General features: G+C 39.8%; 2 protein-coding genes across 3 annotated transcripts in view; one reads left to right on the plus strand and one right to left on the minus strand.

The window, feature by feature from the left end:
- The window catches only part of SLC49A4 (solute carrier family 49 member 4), a 67,892-nt gene extending 59,629 nt beyond the window's left edge, over positions 1-8,263 (minus strand). The window contains exons 1-2 of the mRNA XM_045812740.2: positions 7,625-8,263; positions 307-400 (exon numbers count right to left, since the gene is read on the minus strand). Of these exons, the coding sequence (XP_045668696.1) occupies positions 307-400; positions 7,625-7,964 (434 nt within the window). The 5' untranslated portion in view covers positions 7,965-8,263. The remainder of the gene's footprint in view (positions 1-306; positions 401-7,624) is intronic.
- A 219-nt stretch (positions 8,264-8,482) lies between these two features.
- Positions 8,483-19,227, plus strand: part of HSPBAP1 (HSPB1 associated protein 1) — a 58,459-nt gene continuing 47,714 nt past the window's right edge. The window contains exons 1-2 of one of the 2 annotated variants that reach the window (XM_045812739.2): positions 8,483-9,512; positions 10,550-10,721. Coding sequence is in view for 1 of the 2 variants with exons in the window: in XM_045812737.2 (XP_045668693.2) it covers positions 9,449-9,512 (64 nt within the window). In the remaining variant the exon portion in view is untranslated. The remainder of the gene's footprint in view (positions 9,513-10,549; positions 10,722-19,227) is intronic. The other variant, XM_045812737.2, reaches the window with a different exon arrangement.

Raw genomic sequence — 19,227 nt, forward strand, 5'->3', positions numbered from 1 at the left:
ACCCTCCTCTTAAAAATGGAACTGTTTAGGGGCATCTGGGTGGTTCAGTCAGTTAAGTGTCTGCCTTCAGCTCAGGTCATGATCCCAGGATCCTGGGATTGAGCCCCAAGTCAGGCTCCCTGCTCAGTGAGGAGTCTGCTCCTACCTCTCCCCTGTTTGTGTGCACCCTCTCTTTCTCTCAAATAAGTAAAATCTTTAAAAAAAATGGAACCATTTACTAAAAGCTTATAACCAAACATATATAATATATTCATAACAAAAGAAGAAAAATGTGGGAAGAAATTTTAAGTTATTTATAGGATTTACCTTCTTTTAAGCATTAAGTCTGATACAGGTATGCATCTTAGACCAGTTCCCAAAACCATAAGGAAGGATGTCAGAAGCACAGTTATCCGAAGACCTAGGGGGGAAAAAAATCTGGGTTATCTTTTATATTCTTTTCATGTAAGTCCAGTGTTAAAAGCAAAGGTTTTTTTACTCAATCACAGTGATATTATATTCTAATATTTTAGCTTTTTGCTGAAACTCCACACATGGGGAAAAAACTCTCCATACTGAAAATGAAATGATTCTAACTTTAATAGAAAACTTGAATGATGACATCATGGAAGAAGTTCCATTAGTTCCAATTTTTCAAAATGAATGGTTACAATGTTTTGTTCACATGTAACAGTAAAAAATATAGAAAATATTTTTAAAGAACTAGCTATTTTAGTTTTATACTTCCAATATAAAATTTCTAGTTTTCAAATGCAAGCTGCAAAAACTCTAAACTGCCCCTAAAAAGTTTTTTAAAGTAGACAGATCATGGCTTTAAATTTTCTTGAAAAATGACAACTGGCCAATTATGTATTTCATCTAATAATCAGAACAAGCTAATGCTTATTATATGAGGTGGTCCTTTAGAACCCTTTGATTATGAATACAACAATGGTCTTTTTATTTTTCTTGACATATCAGGTAGCTTTTAATTTATAGAATTATACCGTTAAAAAAAAAAGGCATAGCTTAGGACTTTATAATATGGACCAAACAGCTTTTTCCTTTCTATCCCAAATAAAGTTATTTAAAAAATGTGTGCCAAGGGTAGGTCACATGGATAACAAGGTAAAAGAGAATATAAAAATATTAAAATAAGGTAATCAAAAATAGACACAATATTGTAGCTATAGTAATATAATGGGATTATAAATTCCTACTGCTGGAATGCTACACTTCTGTTACTACTGAACTAATGCCACCTATTTGTGGCAGCCACATCACACAGGTGGCTCATACTGAGCATGTGGGAAAAGTGGCAACACTTCTTCCAATTTCTCCCAAATTCAATGCCTCCTTGAAACCATTCATGGTGAACAGACTGAAGGCAAATTTTTTAATCCAAATTTTTCTTTTTTTTCCAGGGCTTTCTTTTTTTTGACAGAGGGGAGATAGTTAAGTATTTTGGTTTTCAAAGGGCTTTTCTGCTTGAAGATGTTAAAAACAAGACAACAGGCCCAAAATGGAGTTGCTCATGCTAAGCCTCATGTCACCAAACCGCCCTGACTTAATGACAGTTTTGGTTCTCCCAGAAATGGAACACTAACCTAGTCCATCAGTGCTAGTGAGGTAATCTGCCTGCTAGACCCCCTCCTATCCTCTAAAGGAAAATGACCCTGCCACAAGCAATCCACTTTTTGCTACTGTAACTTCCTTGTTCCCACTCCCTTCTGCTTGTAAAAGTCTTTCATTTTGCACAGCCCTTGGAACTCCTTTCTATATGCTAGATGAGATCCTGCCCGATTCAAGAATCATTGAATAAAGCCAGTAAGATCTTTAATCAGCTGCATTTTGTTTCTTAACCAAGGAAATTGAAAGTCAACAAAACTGTAATTATGCAGATTAAACATAGTAAGGAAAATAAACTTGAGATCTGGATCAGGCACACACATGCCACATTGAGGATAATTTGTGATATGAACAGAGTTAGTGTTATAATATTCTTGTATGATTTGAATATGATTAATACAATTTGGCAGAAGGAATATCATCGAAAATTGTGCTTCTCAGTAAGAAGTAATGCATACATACTGCTCATTTACTGCTTCTACTAACAGAATGCAAATTTTAAACCCACATTATAGCCATGGGAAATAGAATGTAATTAATAAAAAGTAAATTCATGGTCATAAATATGCTAAACTTGCAAAATGTTGTTCTTATAAGGCTATATGGGGTGTCCTATGAGATACTGATTAAAATGTTACAGATTTGGGACTGTAAGGTTTTAACTTTTACACGATACTTATTTTTTTCCTAAGTATTTGGTTTGTAATTAAGGTAAGCAGCCACCAAGTAAGCAGGGAGGCATTGTTTATGACCACAGAGTCCAAATAACCCAGTTTCCTATTATTACTGCTAAAGGTTGGCACACTTTTCTACTCAATTATAGTTTTTATTAAAAAGACGATAATATAACAGCTAAATATATACATTTCATAATAAAGAAGTTGTGAAAGCTGATTATTAAAGCAACCTCACAGGTACAGCTTGTAGATTTCTTGCTTATTTTTAATTGTTGCCAAGTATTACTTAATCCACCCCAGATGATGCTCAATTCCGAATAAAATGTTTTCTTTATCTCACTTGAATCTTGACAAGACAGGACTCTATAATTTCATGTAATCAAAATAACATCAACTGACTTTGGGAAGGAAAGATATGAGGACACCAGGAAAATAAGCCTATGAGACATCTAGTACTTTTATGTAAATAAATAGATTCCAAGTGATTACAGTACTAGGATGTGAGTGCAAAACCCAATCGATGAAAGGCATTAGAACAATTTCAGAAAACCAAACATGATTGAAAATAAAAATAAATTCTATTCAAATATGGCACAGACGCTGCAGGAAGTTTCCTTCCCATGGACTCCTTTTGCTGGGAACATATTTGGTACAAGAATGGCATCTCTACAACAGCTGTGCCTAAAAAATCAGGACGCAAAGTTCATCGGAACACACACGCACATCCATAGTGGATGCATGGGAAATTAATTATAGCCAGAAAGCTCATCTGGTAAAAGTGTTCTCAGGCTCCATACTTCCATCAACTGGAGAGAAGACGAGCTCTGTTTGTTCTTGGTGAGGAGACCTCCAGTCTCACTATCCCCAAAAGCCATAGGCTTGCCACCTCAAACTGCTTTGGGGACCATCAGGAACAATCATATTGTGCCTGTTTTCCTGTCTACATCAGTAATGAGAGATCCAAGATTCACAGGTCATCCCTATACAAATATGGCTTCATATATCCCCTAATCTGAACTCATCTCTACAGCCTCCCCAACTCCTGAAACCTTTCCACTGCGCCTTCCGGAAGGCTGACAGTCAGTGAATCAGTGGAATCCCTATATTCTCAAGCCCTTCTCCAAGTGTTCTCTTTACTTTCTTAATCCCACCAAAACCTCTCCCCTCATGACACTGCTTCCCCAGCACTTCCAGATCACTGTCACTCTCTCCTTTCTCAAGTTCCCCAGTCTCTTTTCTTGATGCTTTTAAGATTTTTTCTGGTTTTAAGCAACATGATTATGATGTGCTTCAGTGTAGTTTTCTTCATGTTTCTTCTGCTAGGATTCTTGTGTTTCTTAGAATTGTGGGTTTATAGAGACAGAATTTTTCTGCCATTATTTCTTCAATTTTGGGGGCCCTCCTTCATCACGCTCTATGCCCTTCCCTTACTTTTCTCTTCTTCTAGAACCCTAATTACATGTATATTAGGTCACTTAAAACTGTCCCACCGTTCACTGATGCTGGTGGAGTTTTTGGTTTTTTTCTTATTAGTCTTTTTTGCCCCCCTCTCTTCTATTTTGGATAGTACTTATCGCCGTCTTCAAGTTCACTAATCTTTCCTTCTGCAATGTCTAACCTGCTATTAAATCCTGTCCAGTACATCTTTTTTTTTTTTTTGGTCAGATTGCATTTCCATCTATAGAAATTTAATGTTGGTCTTTTTATGTTTCCTGTGTCTCTCCTTAACATGTTCATGCTTTCTTCTATTTTCTTGAACAAATATAGAATAAAGTAGTTGTTTTGATGTTCCTGTCTACTCAATTTACCATTTGTGCCATTTTGGGATCTGTTTCTATTCATTGTTTTTTCTCCTCTTTATGGGTTGTATTTTCCTGCTTCTTTGCATGCTTGATAAATTTTTATTTTGATGTCAGGAATTCTGAATTTTACCTTGTTGGATGATGGATTTTTTTTTTTTTGGCACTTCTTTAAATATTGGTGAACGATATTGTAAGATATAGCTGAGTTACTTTTGATCTTTCTGAGGCATACTTTTAAGCTTTATTAGGTGAAACCAGAGCATTCTTTAGCCTAGGGTTCTTTTGTCTTTATTACTGAGGCAATGCCCCTATGAGTATTCAACCCAAGCTCTTACGCATTTTGAGCTTTTCCCTTTCTAGCCTTGGGAATGTGAACTATTCCAAGCCTTGTGTGAACTCTGGGAATTGTTCTGCCTGTTCTTTTTTGCTGGTCCTTTTTCCAGCATTTGGTAGTTTCCTCACATGTATCCGCTGATCAGTTATCAGCTGAAGATTCAAGAGAAACTCCCTGTAGATCTAGAACTTTCTGTAAAGCTTTATTCCTCTCTGGTACTCCACCCTAAGAATTCTAGCTAAGTTGGCCTCTTGCAATTCTCAACTGTCTCCTCAACCTAGGGAAACTGCAGCACTCAGTCTGAGCTTCCCATCTCTACACTGATACCTAGAAATTCTCTGAAGTCAGTAGGCCGAAGCATTCATAGGGATCACCACCCTGCCCTGCCTGTTGTCAAATGTCTGAAAACTGTTTCATTATACTTTAATTTTTTTGTTTTTAGTTGAAAATTGAAGGATAAATCCAGTTCCTAATATTCCATCATGGCCAGAACAACCTTTGATCTAATATATATCTAATTCTAATACTCAAAACTCCTTGCTGCAGTTGTCTAGAGCCTACCAAACCTGTCTCCAGGGCATTCACCCTCACCATTTGCAAATGTCTTGGCTCATTATTCCTCCTTATGACAGTACTTTTTCTTAAATCTGGTGATTTCAAGATCCACTAGATGATCATCTCAATATCCCTGCCTCTCAGTCCCGACTTCTTAATCCATGATCATGTTCTCTACCCTATACCTCAGTAGTCTGTTCTCTTCTTTATACTCTGACCTTATCTTTACTATGATTGCATCCATGGCATAATCTCAATTTCAAGCATTCCATTCTCCAACACTGACCTCCTCTCTTTCTCTCTTGCCTTGCTTTATATTCCTCCATAGCATTTATCATCATCTGACATACTAAATATTTAATTTTGTTTGTTGCCTAGATCTCCTCATTAGAATACAGGCTCTGTGAAGTCTATCTTCTCAGTACTTAGCACACATTTAGGTACTATCTCCTTGAAACTTTCTTCACTTGGCTGCTAGGGCTCACTTGCTCTTGGCAAACCCATCTTTGGAAGATAACCGGTCTTCTATGATAAGCTGGCTGGGACCTGTGGCAGCAGGAAGGCCAGACAACTATCTACCCTCTAGGGAGCAAGGTATTTTAGTACCCAAGAATGCCAGAACTTACTTTCTATGTATGTATATAGGACATCTGCAGCAGGACAGCCAACATATGCAAGTATATTAGCTTTCTCCTACTGAAAAGGAAAAATCACTTCCTAAAAAAGAATTTTTAGTTTATTTTTTATTGCTTCAACCAATGGCAAATATAAAATTGAATTTCCCATGTGGTTACAGGAACTATTGAAATAATTCCTAAAGTAACTTATTTTATAAAGTGAATTTATCTAGCCACAGATAGTTCATACAATTATAATAAAAAAGGCAAAAATTAACATTCTTCTACCATAAAAACAAGTTTGGTTCAATTTAGAAAATGATATTGGAAAATGCTCCTGACAAAAATATAAATAAAAAGAAACAACAAAATAACATTTTCCCCTAAATTTAGCCAACCTTGTAAGGAATGACAAAGGAATTGTCATAGATTGGAGGAGATTAAGGGGAAATGGTAACTAAATGCAATTTGGGACCCTAGACTGAATCCTGGAAGAGAAAAAAAAAAAAAAAGACGTTAGCTGAAAAACTGGGAAATCCAAATATAATCTATAATTCAGTTGAAAAGCAAACAAACAAACAAACAAACAAAACAAACAAAGAAAACCTCCATTCAGGGGGCACCTGGGTGGCTCACTCGGTTAAGCATCTACCTTCGGCTCAGGTCATGATCCCAGGGTCCTGGGATGCAGCTAGCATGGAGTCTGCTTCTCCCTCTCCCTCCTCCTCTCCCCTGCTCATGCTCTCTCTCTCGTTCGCTCGCTCACTCTATCTCAAATAAATAAATAAATAAATAAATCTTTTTAAAAATTGGGGGGTGGGGGGAAGAAAACTTCACTCAGTACAAGAAACCTTCCTCAGCATCTAGCACAAATCCTCTGCAAAAGTACTTACTCTATCTGTAAGTTCTATGCCAATCAAGACACACCTTCCAGGGCTGGACACCTTTTTGTTCTTAGAAGGTTCTTCCTTTATTGCTTTGAGTTACATCCTTTTGTAGCTTCACTCAATTTAGTTCTTCCTTCTACAACTCCACACAGTGAGTCTAATTCCTCTTTTACTTGATCTTCACATATTTTATATTCTGCCTCAAGTTTCTTTGTAAATGTTGACACACCCAGTTCCCTTAATCTTACACATTGTGATTTTTACATCATTATTCTTGTCACATGACTTTCAAAGTGCTCCAGTTTGTCAATGGTCTTCTTAAAATTAATGCTCGGACCCAATGCTTGAGTGTATCAAACTACTTCTGTTTGACACTCTACTTCTATGCCTAAAACTGTCCTCCTTTTTCAGCAGCTACATCACAGTGATCGTGAATCATTTACCCATACCTGTGTGGTATAATTCAATGCCTTATCATTCAGTTGTTTGACCTCTTTTTTCTCCTCACAGAATCACACTGGCAAGTAGTAAAGTGAGATGTCTGTCCAGAGTATTCCTCAGAGAGTCTACATTCATCTGCCACACTTTATCTGAGAGTCATAAATCTCAACTGACATAACCACCTAGTCACAAACACACACTTTAAAGCTGCCGTGCACCATTTTAGAGAAATCAAAGCATTCAGATTGGAGTTTCCCAAAAACCCTGGGCTGGAGTCATCTATTATGCAAAGCCAACTCAATACTTCCTTATACCTGGGCATCATCAGTCTATTTTCTGACCTTTCATCCTCAACACCTCCAAATCCCTTTGAAGTCAAAGCATCAGTCATTTTTGGTCAGGTGTAAAAAACATAGACAGCACGTGCACGGGAATGCTCTGATGTCCACATTGTGCAAAACCATGATCACTTAATCTCTGCTGTTGCATAATGGGCCTTGATGTAAACATAAATACAGTATGGGCAAAGAAGCCTCCCCGTATTTGTCGCTTTGGGGACAGAGGGTTCCTGGTCAGGAATGGGATACCAGCAACAGTCGGTCACCTCACATAACCCTTAAGACGAAGCCGAGGGCGGCGATGGCCCGGGCTCTGGCTCCCCCGGGAGTGACCGCGCCCGCCTGCGCTGCCCGGACCCCCTCACCTCTCTTGTCCAGGAGCCACATGAACGCGAAGCAGGGCAGGAAGCCGATGGGTCCCCACAGCACGAGCAGCGCGATGTCCCAGCTGGAGAAGCCATAGGCCTGGCGCGCCGAGTTCTGGATAGGGCCCCAGGTGTTCCAGACCAGGCCCTGCGCGAAGCCCAGCAGCGAGAAGAGCAGCAGCACCAGCCAGCGGCGCCCGTACACCCGCCCGGGACCCGGGGCCGCCGCGGGCAGCGCCGCCGCCGCCTCCCGGCTTCTCCAGACGGCCCCCGGCGCAGGCCCGAGCCCGGGGCCCAGCAGTGGCTGCCGCTCCTCCTCGCTGCTCCAGCCCGCGCCCATGGCGACGCGCGGCCCGCGGGGCCCCTGCCCAGCACCGTCCGGGTGGCCGCCGACCAGCCCCGCGCGGATGCGGCCGCAGGAGGCAGAGGCAGAAGCTGCTGTGGTCGCCCTCGGCCTCAGGGCCGCGCCCGGTGCGCCTGCGCCGCGCGAACCGGCCCGGGGCTGGAAGGCGGGGCAGGTGCCTCGGGCTGGGAGGAGGCTGGGGTCCCGCACTGGGGCAGCCCCCTCGCGGGTACTGGAGAGGAAACTGAGGCGGGAGAGGGCGTGGAGACCCCTGTCCCTGAGGCAGGAATAAAAAGGCGGGAGGAGCGCGGCTGAGCCCGGGAAAAGGAAACTCCCAGAAAGGCTGTGTTTAGGGGAGGTTGAGCAAGGAACCTGGGATTGCAGGAGGAAGTGCCTAAGTTTACATCACGTGTCCAATAAACAACTCGGATACCTCCGGTCACTTAAGCTATTGCTTGCTTCTATATTGGATTTATTATTATTATTTTTGATTTCTAACTTTAGAAATTAAAGGGGGAGATAGGATAAGATTGAGCTGTTGGATTTGCCCCTTGAAAATAATTTATTTTTTACAGACAGTAAGTACTGCCTGGTTTTATCAGCTAACTTTTGTCTTAACCAATGAGATTATAAACTAGCTAATTACATTCATATGTATATAAAAAAGAAATAGATATCTTTTTACCTGTTGCCTGTCATTAATAGGCTAGCAAAAAGATATGTTGATTAAGAGATTTCTGTCCCTAATGACTTAGATCTATCTCCAGTTATTACAATTTTGACCAGACGAAAGGTAAGTGAGAAGGGTCGGGGTTGTTGATCTCTTGATCAAGCAGCCGGTTGTTTATTTCATTATACAAACCCAGAAGCCTGACAGCTGTCGGTTAGTGTCCTTGAAACCCTAGGTCAAGCGATTTGGCTTGTGTGGGTCGGGAAATGAGTCACGGAGATCGCAATTAAAGGACATTTGCCTGAAGTTCGTATTCCCCAGAAGCCACAAAAACCAGATGGAGTCACGTTACTGCCAAAAGGGCAAGAGAGGTGGAAGAGAAGCGTGGGCTCTCCTGGTAAGAGCGGCTGCAGTGTAAGCGGAGGCAGAGTCCCATTCCACTGCCCGGAGCCCACAGAAATGCAAACCATCCCCCAAAACTCCAATAATGTTGGGTGTAGGAAAGCGGCAAGGCAGATATGTAGGACCTGACTAAAAAAGACGACAATGGAAGGCAGCTAAACGTCTGGGGAAGATAAAAAGCGCTACAGCCGAGACCACGTGCTGACTGCAACAACCGGGGAACCAAAACAAACCTGCGTGGCCCCGCCCAGCGCCCGTCACGTGACTGCCTAGTGAGTGGTGCTTCCGGGGGATCCTTGGAATCGCTACCGCGGCTCCTTCCTGCCGTGCGACTCCAGAGCTCGGGTTTTGGCGGTCCCCTGAACCGGCTGCCACTCCACTCCGCTTTGGGGTAGGGGTTGAGCTAGCCATGGCAGCAACCCCGGGGGCGACCACCGAAAAGGCCCCTGCAGCTGGAGCTGGAGAGGTGGAAGGTAGGCGCCAGGCTGAAGTCAGACCACGAGTACAACCCGGTGCCAGCTCAATCTCTGGCACCTTTCATATGGCCGTTTGATCTAGCTCTTATTTCACGTCTCTCCGGCACTGCATTAAACTGAAGAAATTTTTTATTTTTAGGGAAGGTGGCTTTTTCAAATTGGGGCATCCAGATTTCCAGTCATCGTGCAGGCTCTGTATCCCCACATTCTGCCAGGGCTGATTCACGCATGAGGGTGGTTTGAATGGATTAAAATTAAATTTGTGAAAGTGAAGCCCACTCTTGAGATAAATGGAAGTGTCTGGGTCTTTTATGAGCAGAGATTATGAGCTTTTGTTAGATTTTGGTGGAGTCCCGCCTTAGATAACCAGTGAGGTTGGGTGGCCCCTGTGCCAGAGATCTCTGTTAGCATTTATTGAGTGCTCTGTTCCTGGCGCAGTTCTGGGTACTGCTACTGGGGATCTAGAGACTTTTGATTGTTTATAATAATGCCTTTTTTCAATTGAGTAAAGGGGCGTGGAAAGGAAAAGAATGATTAATACCTTGTAACATGAATAATACCAGCAGTACACACGGGGTGAGGGCTGTCACCAGGAGGAGAGATCCCTGTGGGGAAAACATAAATGCTTCAGGGAAGAAGTAGATGGAGGTGGTTCTTTTAAGATTGAATGAGATCATGACAAACTTAGGTGGTAGTGCTGGGGAGTTGTGGGAAGACAGGGAGCAGAAAAACAGGATGGCTGTCGTTGGAGATCAAATAATCATGTTTGCCTAGAGCGGGAAATGACCAATCTGAGCGGAAGAAACAATTATAACTTCCTCCTGTCTCACCACAGTCTCTTTTCTTTATAAACAACCTTATGTACCCCAAGGATACAATTCTTGAACTTTGTACCTCCCATCCATTGATACTTATCTTTTCTGTCCATCTGAACCCCCTTATCAAGTTTATAATGCATGTTCTATTTTATCATGATCTCTCCCCTGAAGATGCACCGTTCCTTTGTCCCTCCCTGTCTTTTATTTTTCTGGCAGAACTCATACTCTTGATGAACCCAACCTTTTGTCCTCTTTGCACCTGCACTTATATGGCTGAATTTTGCTAGAAAAAGCCCTGGGCAAATTGATGACAGTATAAAATGAAAATGATCAACCTCTTGAATATTGAGCCAGCATGGGCCTGAGATCCTCTGATTCTGTTTCTGTGGTAAGCTTACTTCCTCCAATGACAATTCCCCAAACTATATCCTCTCTTCATCTCTTTCTCACTTTCAATGGGTGACTTTACAAGTCAGGTCAGTTCTGCATCTAATTTGTCTACTTTTTCCCTCCTTCACTATCAGACCCTTGTGCAAATCCACATTTCTCACCTAAACCATTGCCGTATCCTCAGCATGTGACCCTGTCTTTTATCTTGTGCCCCTCCAATCCCTTCTCCGTTCAGCAAAAAAGTGACACTCCCTTGCTTAAAATTCTTCAGTGAATTCCACTGCACTTAGAATAAAATCCAAACTTTTAACCATGACCTACAGAAATCCTTGGTCTGGGCTCTGCTGATGTCTCCAGGAGCCTCTTTTGTCACTCACTTCCCCCTCCTCTTGTCTACTTTTCACATAGTGGGCTTCTTAATCTTCAGCTTTCAGAGTATGTCACCACCTGAGTTCTTACCAGACCAACCTATCTAAAACAGTCATTTTCGTTTTCCCCTGACTCCTAACCATTTATGTTCCTGCTTCCTTCATTTCACTTACTGCAGTCGGAAATTACTTGATTATTATTGTTTCCTCCACATGTACTTAAGTACCTTTAGGGCAGAACCTATATCTGTTCTGTTCACCACAGTGCCCAAGCAGCAAGTACAATGCCCGGGCACATAATGGACACTTAGAACATATTTGTTGAGTGAATGAATAAAGGAACTCTGTGCCAAGTCCAAAGGCAGGAGGAAAAAGAGCATGTCATGGTCCAGGAACCTGAAGAAGCTGGTATTAGAAGTGGTGAGGGAAGTGGGATCGTGAAGGGCACCTTATACCAAGTTAAGGAGTCTGGACTTTACGACAGTAGGAGGCCTTTAAAGAGCTTTAGGTAAGGGAGTAACACGATCAGATTTGACGTCAGGAGGATCAATGCCTGAAGGATGGGGGATAGATGGGAGGAAGAAAGATGAAAGAACAGGTACTTACCCTGTAAGCCTCAGTTTTGTCCTCTGTTAAATGCATGATTATTGTAAGAGTTAAAGATAATTGTGAATCATCTAGCACAGTGTCTAGCAGGAAAAACATTCAAGAGTGGCGACCATTTTTATTATTAATAAAAAGGCCTGGCATTGGTGACTGATGGATGTTGAAACTGAGAGAAAAGAAATCAGGGAGAGCTCTGGAATTTTCCAGCCTGAGAAACTACATGGAGATTAGGAACCTGAAGAAAAGGAGGTGGTTGGGAGTAATGTGTGAATGCATAGGTATGGAAAGATGATGCAAAAGATATCAAGCATGCAGCTGATTAAGACGAGGGGTTTTTTTAGATTTAGTATTCACTTTCCATGTAGTCACCCTTTTAACGCATACAATTCACTGGTTTTTAGTATGTTCACAAAGTTGTGCAGCCGTTACCACTACAATTCCAGAACATTTTCATCACAATGAGAAACCTGGTATCCGTCAGTAGTCACTCCCAATTAGACCCTCTCCCCAGCCTCTGGCAGTCACTAATCTACTCTCTGTCTCTGCAGATATTTGCTTATTCTGGATGTTCCATATAAATGGAATCGTACAATGTGGGGCTTTTGTGTCTGTCTTCTTTCACAGTGCATAATATTTTCAAGGTTCATCTGTGTTTTAGCATTTATCAATACTTCATTCCTTCTTATGGCCTGGTAATATCCCATGGTATGATAATACCTCATTTGCTTATCCATTTATCAGTTGATGGCATTTGGGTTGTTTTCACTTTTTGGCTATTATGAATAATGCTGCTGTGAACATTCATATACACATTTTTGTGTTAATATATGTTTTCAGTTTTCTTGGGCATATATCTAAAATTGGAATTGCTAGGCCATAAGATGATTCCATATTTAACTTTTTGTTTTTGTTTGTTTTTTTATTTAATTTAATTTATTTATTTGACAGAGAGAGAGACGGCCAGCGAGAGAGGGAACACAAGCAGGGGGTGTGGGAGAGGAAGAAGCAAGCTCCCAGCGGAGGAGCTTGATGTGGAACTCAATCCAGGAATGCTGGGATCACACCCTGAGCCGAAGGCAGACGCTTAACGACTGAGCCACCCAGGCACCCCTATATTTAACTTTTTGAAGTAACTGGTGAATCTTTTTTATTTTTTTTTTTAAGAGTGATTGAGAGCACAAGCATGGGTGCAGGGTAGAGGGAGAAGGAGAGAGAGAATCTTAAGCAGGCTCCATGCCCAGCACAGAGCCCCATGCAGGGCTCCAGCTCACAACCCTGAGATCATGACCCTGAGATCATGACCTGATCCAAAATCAAGGGTTGGACACTTAACCTGACTGAGCTACCCAGGTGCCCCAGAGGAAACTGGTGATTCTTGATCTTGAAGTCCTAAGGAAAGAAAAAAATCTGATGAAAATATGGATTTGCTCCCCTGAAAAATGTAGCATACATACACATTTTTGCAGGTGACTTTGTATTTTCGTATTAGATTCTCAGTATCCTATCTATGGAACTTTCAACCACATTTTAAACTGTCCTCCTCTCCAGAATCAACAGTTTGGGTGACTGCTTATTACCATTACAAAGTAAATTAAATAGACAAAATCCTACCAGAAGAGAAGGCTTTGCTTTAAATTACATAAAACTTATGTGAACAAAGGGTAAAAAAAGTGCGTACATTAAATACACGATGTAAAAGGGTCAGTGTATTCAGGATAATGATGAATATTGTGGGAGTCATAGGGAAGTTAATTTTTGAGCAAACTTATTACCATTCTATTATCAAAAAATATTGTAATGTATATTATAAACAGAAGACTATTTCATACAGTGAGGTAGAAGACAGCCCTTGCCTTAAAATAGCTTGTAAATTACAGTTTGAGGGGGAAAGATGCAGATAAAGAGAGTTGTAGTGTAAGACATATCCACAAGCAGGAGGAAATTAATTGGGAAGTAAATCTTACACACCTTCAGTGCTTCGGGGCTGAGAGAAGAAAGATCTAATGCAAGTTGGATTGGTTTGTACTTCCTAGAATAATTTGAAAGTTTGGTATAGTTTGAATATGGAAATGAATGAAAGAGGTCGTTTCTGGCAGGCAAGGCTAGCAGTAGAAGTGAGCAGAGAAAAGCCTGAGTCATACAAGGTCCAGAGGGCAGGGAGGAAGGTGAGGAGACAGACTGGTTCCTATAGAGTAGAACTGGTAGCAGAGAATGCGGGTGAAAAGAAGGAAGATTGTGTCCTTTAAAAAACCAAGCAAGAGCAGGGTCAACCAGAAGTGTTGAAGTGAAGAAGAGGGTTTCAGTTTTCTAAGAAAAATAGAGCAAGGCCATAGAGTGTATGACACTAACACCTCAAAGAGTGAGGAAGTGGAGAGAGGTATTAAGGATTTGAGAGTGAAGAAGCTTTAGAATGGTTGCTGTAGGGGCAAGGGTGATAGGAATCAACCACTGATAACTAACGTGCTGGGAGCAGGAAAGGGACCCAGTGGAGGTGATGGTGAAATTGTGGATCTTTGTTCCACAACTTGTGGATCCTTTTGTTTTGAAACTGTTTCTGATTGTGCTCAAGAGCTCAGAAGTAGAGAAAACAAGTGGTTAGTTTTAATAAAACTTTTAATATTTTAGATACATAGGTAAAAATGAAGTGTGTATTCAGAAAACATTCATTTAGCATCAGTTTATGCCAAACATTGTGCTAAGCTCTAGAGATAGAAAAGTAATCATCTTGCCTTCAAGGATGTGATATTTTTTGTTTGAAGTAACAGCTTGAAATTTATTAAAAGCAGAACATGATCATATTGATAATCCTTTAGATGCATTAGAATCCTTATTTCAAAATAAAGTGGACCAAGGGCGCCTGGGTGGCTCAGTCGGTTAAGCGTCTGCCTTTGGCTCAGGTCATGATCCCAGGGTCCTGGAATTGAGCCCCATGTGGGGGCTTCCTGCTCAGCAGGGAATCTACTTCTCCCTCTCCCTCTGCTCCTCCCCCTGTTCTCTCGCTCCCTCTCCCTCTCAGATAAATAAATAAAATCTTTTTTTAAAAATGTACTTATAAAAAAACAGAAAAGAAAAGGGACCTTAAAAATGCAAAATAAAGAACCATGTTACTGCTATTACAGCTTAAAGTTCATAATATTTTATTATTTAGTAAAGGTGCTCTGTTTCCCTGGCACCTGGGTGCCTCAGTCCGTTGAGCATCCAACTCTTGATTTCGGCTCAGGTTGTGATCAGTAGCCAGAGCACAGAGGATTTTTAGGGCAATGAAATACTCTGTATGATATAATGATGGATATATGTCATTATATTTTGGTCTAAATCCGTAGAGTGTATGACGCTAACACTGAACCCTAAGATAAACTGTGGACTTTGGGTGATTATGATGTGTCAATTCAGGTTTATCCTGGTTAAAAAAAAAAAATGTACCATTCTGGTGAATGATGTTGATAATGGGGAGCCTATGCATATGAGGGAAGGGGATATATGGGAAATCTGTACTTTTTCAATTTTGTTATAAACCTAGAACTACTCTAAAATAAATTCTTAAAAAACCAACCAACCAACATGAAACTGTTTATTGTTAAGAATCAACTTAAATTCTGAGATTTTAGAGGATCACACATTGTTTGAAGCTTTTCAGTGAAATTGAAAGTGCAATTCTTTGAATCTGATTCCACCCTCAGATTGAGGTTGTATTTCTTTCTCTTGGGCTCTGGTAGTTTTAATTGTAGCCAGGTTTATGTCTCGATGAAGAGAAGAATATACTTAAAGTAACTCTTCTTCCAGTCTTCCTTGAAATGAGTAAACATTTAAAATGAATAGGGAAACCCTTAAAGGGGACCTGTCGTGCAGATACCACTCGTGGCAACCTGTATCACCAGCATGAAGTAGGCAGATACGAAGTAACTTGATAAGGGAGGACCCTTTTCAAATAGGAATTTATCTCCTGCTTTTGAAAGAAGGAAGATCCCTCCCTGCCCCAGCAACAATGTACTAACCGCCCCTTGCAGCCAATGAGAAATCGCCACAACCTCCAACTCTTGTTTTTGCCAATGAACTTTTGTTCACAACTTCCCCATTCCCTCCTAAAGTCAGTTTGCTTGTCCTGAATTGTAATTCCCCTGCTCTTCCCAAATAAGCACATTTTGGTGGTAAAATAACTGGCTGTTTTAACATTGACATTCCCAAGGAAAAACCTCATTCCAGAGTTGTAGGGACTTGAGTTTCGTATAGTGCTGACATTCCTACGTGACCGGATTTACTCCTCCTCAGTTGGAGATGCCGTACTCTGTCATTTTTTTTTTCTGATTAAAAAAAAAAAAGGCACAAGGAGGCAGTTGAGTTTAAAGAAAAGCAAAAGCCTATGTAAACAATTTCCATGCTAGAGCATATATATAATTCATGTGTAGCTAAATACTTTATATTTGATAAGGACAAATAACAGAACTATACTGTTGAATTTTTTTAACTGTAGTGAAAACCAAATAACATAAAATGTATTATCTTCACCATTTTTAAGAGTACAATTCAGTAGTGTTAAGTATATGCACGTTGTGAAACAGATTTCTAGAACTTTTTCATCTTGTAAATCTGAAACTCTACTCAGTAAACAACTCTTCTTTTTTCTCTCCCCTCAGCCCCTCTTACTGCCATCCTACTTTGTTTCTATGAATTCAACTATTTTAGATACCTCATGCAAGTGGAATAATACAGTATGTGTCTTTTTGTGGCTGGCTTTTTTTCACTTAGCTAATGTCTTCAGGATTCATTCATGTTGTAGCATATGATAGGATTTCCTTCCTTTTTAAGGCTGAATGATATTCCATTGTATGACGTCAGTGGACGTTTGGGTTGCTTCCATCTTTTGGCTGTTATAAATGTGTGGCTATGCATATGAGTGTGCAAATATCTTTTTAAGACTGCTGTTGAATTTTTTTGATGAACAGTTAGATAAAATAGCCATTTTATTTTGAAATACAGAAAATTTTCCTAGTGGAATTCTGAAGAGCTAGATGGAAACATTCTGGTAGAAATTTTGAAGATACTTTGGAGCCTTTTAAAGAACTTTAGACTTTAAGATACTATTCTTTCTAGTATTTTTTTTTTTTTTGGTAAAGATTTTATTTATTTATTTATTTGAGAGAGAGTGAGAGAGAGCACAAGAGGGGTGAGGGACAGAGGGAGAAGCAGACTCCGTCCTAAGCAGGGAGCCTGATGCAGGGCTTGATCGTGGGACTCCGGGGACATGACCTGAGCCAAAGGCAGATGCCCAACCAACTGAGCCACCCAAGCACCCTATTCTTTCTAATATTAACCTCACAAAATATAGATTTACTCTTCCTTACTTTAAGTTTAGGACCAGTATTACTTTTGAACTTATAAGTACTATTTATGAGTTCTGGCTCGTAAATGGATTAAAGTGAGGAGGAGAAGATGATTTTTTTGGCTTGACTGGGCAAGAGTTACAAATGTAAGAAGATGGGAAGAAGAGGATGTGAAGTGTCCAGCATGTAACTGTCTTCTGTTCCCAGCCTGAACCTGCTTGGGTGTTCACTACTGCACCAACCCTTGGTATTGGAAAGATTATGTCATAACTGCCTCAACACTTCTGTTTATGGTTTCATCAGTGGCATCACCTTCTAGACCTTGAAATTTAAAGGGTTTGTGACTAATCATCATTTTACTTAAGCATTATATTAACTTTCAGGGGAATTTTCTTGGTTTATATTGACATTTTAAAATAGTGACTATGAAATGAAAAATTATCATTGGTGTAAGTTTTACCATTTGGTCTTTAGTATGAATATAATCATTTTGTTAAGTGGTACTTGCATAGTTCCATCAGTGTTTTTCTGATGTGGCCCAAATGTTCATTATTTTTTATCCTAATATCTACCATTCCAGAAGTTTTTAAATTTCTTATATGTGTATACAGAGTTGTTGATGAAACCATCATAGGCTTCCATGTATATATTTAGAAATAAATAATTTAGCTTACCATACCAGGACCCAGTTTTGTGACCTACTCTTATGTAACCTTCTGAAAACTTTTAAATACGATTTTAATAAAACTTAATTAAAATTTTATAGTTATTAACATTTCTATTAAAATTATACCTGACATGAGAGTTAATTTCAGTTTCAGGATCTTTGTCTTTGTCGTATTCTATCAATATTAGTAACAAATTCTGGAAACTTGGGTAAGTTTTCCTTATTCTCCTCTTGAATTCTAAGTTGCAGATACAAATCCAAGCCAGGTATTAACTGACGGAAGGCAGATTGCTAACAAATTCAGAGAAATTAGGTTTCAAATTATCTTGTAGCTTGCATTCATTAAAGAAAAAATGGCTGAGAAAAAGGCAATTTGCTTTTTAATCATGTTTCACTATATCCAAAGAATTAGTTGGAAAACAAAGCTGTAATAAAGTATCTGAATAACATGCTACGTTTAGATGGAGAAAAGACTATTGTGCAACACCTAGATCACTAATCTTTTTTCAGCAGTTTCTAAGTCATTTCATTAGAAATTGTTGCTTGCTAAAACTTTAGACCTAAATACACTTATCCTTTAAAGCCTGTCAAGGTTGCTTCAGAATTTTTATAGCTCTTTGCAAATATACCTGGCTTGGAGTGACTGAGTCCTTCCCTAGGCTATTTAATTAATACAATGTAGATTGCATTCTTCTTTAAAGGAAGTTGTAACACTTAAATTTGTTAATTTAATGGCCCAGTTCATTGTTGATTAAACTATCAGAAACCAAATTACTTTTATCTCACAACCAGCTGATGGTTTTATTTCATTGCTAGGCCTGAGATTCTGTAAATATGCTAATTTCTTGTTATGGTGAGCATCCTACTGCTCTGTTCTGCACACACTTTATAGCACGTTGTATTCATTTAGCAAATGTTTGAGCATTTAATATATCCTAGTCACTGGGTCAGGTGCTTTCTCAGCAAATTTTAGTTTTTAGTGTCTCTTATTAATAACTTCTGGGATGTCGGGAATTTTTAAATCAAATCATTAAATACTTTTTTAACAGGCATTATGTTAGAGGAAAAAATATTTCTTTGAAGCTATCTAAAAAGTAGTGTCAAAACACTACTCATATGTTACTAATGACCACGTATGTATTTGTGGAAGGGTGGCAAGATATATCTTACCCAAATATGAGAACTCTTTGGGGAACGTTCAAAGCCAGATCTATTGGCTCTGATTTAAATAAGCAGAATAAATAAATCCCTACCCCAAAAGGACTCGTGCTTTCTTTTTCTCTGCCCGTTAAAGTTCTAGAAACAAAGTGTTCAGAGCTTGAATATATTACAAGTATAGAACTGAAAGAATGCTACAGGGTCAGACCAGCCATGATTCATTCAGTGTAAGTCACAGAGTATTTTATAGAGAGAATGTGGTTGTCCTTGAAAACAATAGCCTTAGAAGGCAAGGTGTTAAACCAGTTATGAACTAGTAAACAGTCTTGACTATAAGAATTAAGTTTTATATGTGAAAGGATTTAGGAGGTAGAATTTTGCTGG

The sequence above is a fragment of the Ursus americanus genome, chromosome 4 (genome assembly GCF_024610735.1).
Source record: "Ursus americanus isolate L20-20 chromosome 4, mUrsAme1.1.p, whole genome shotgun sequence".
Classification (NCBI taxonomy): domain Eukaryota; kingdom Metazoa; phylum Chordata; class Mammalia; order Carnivora; family Ursidae; genus Ursus; species Ursus americanus.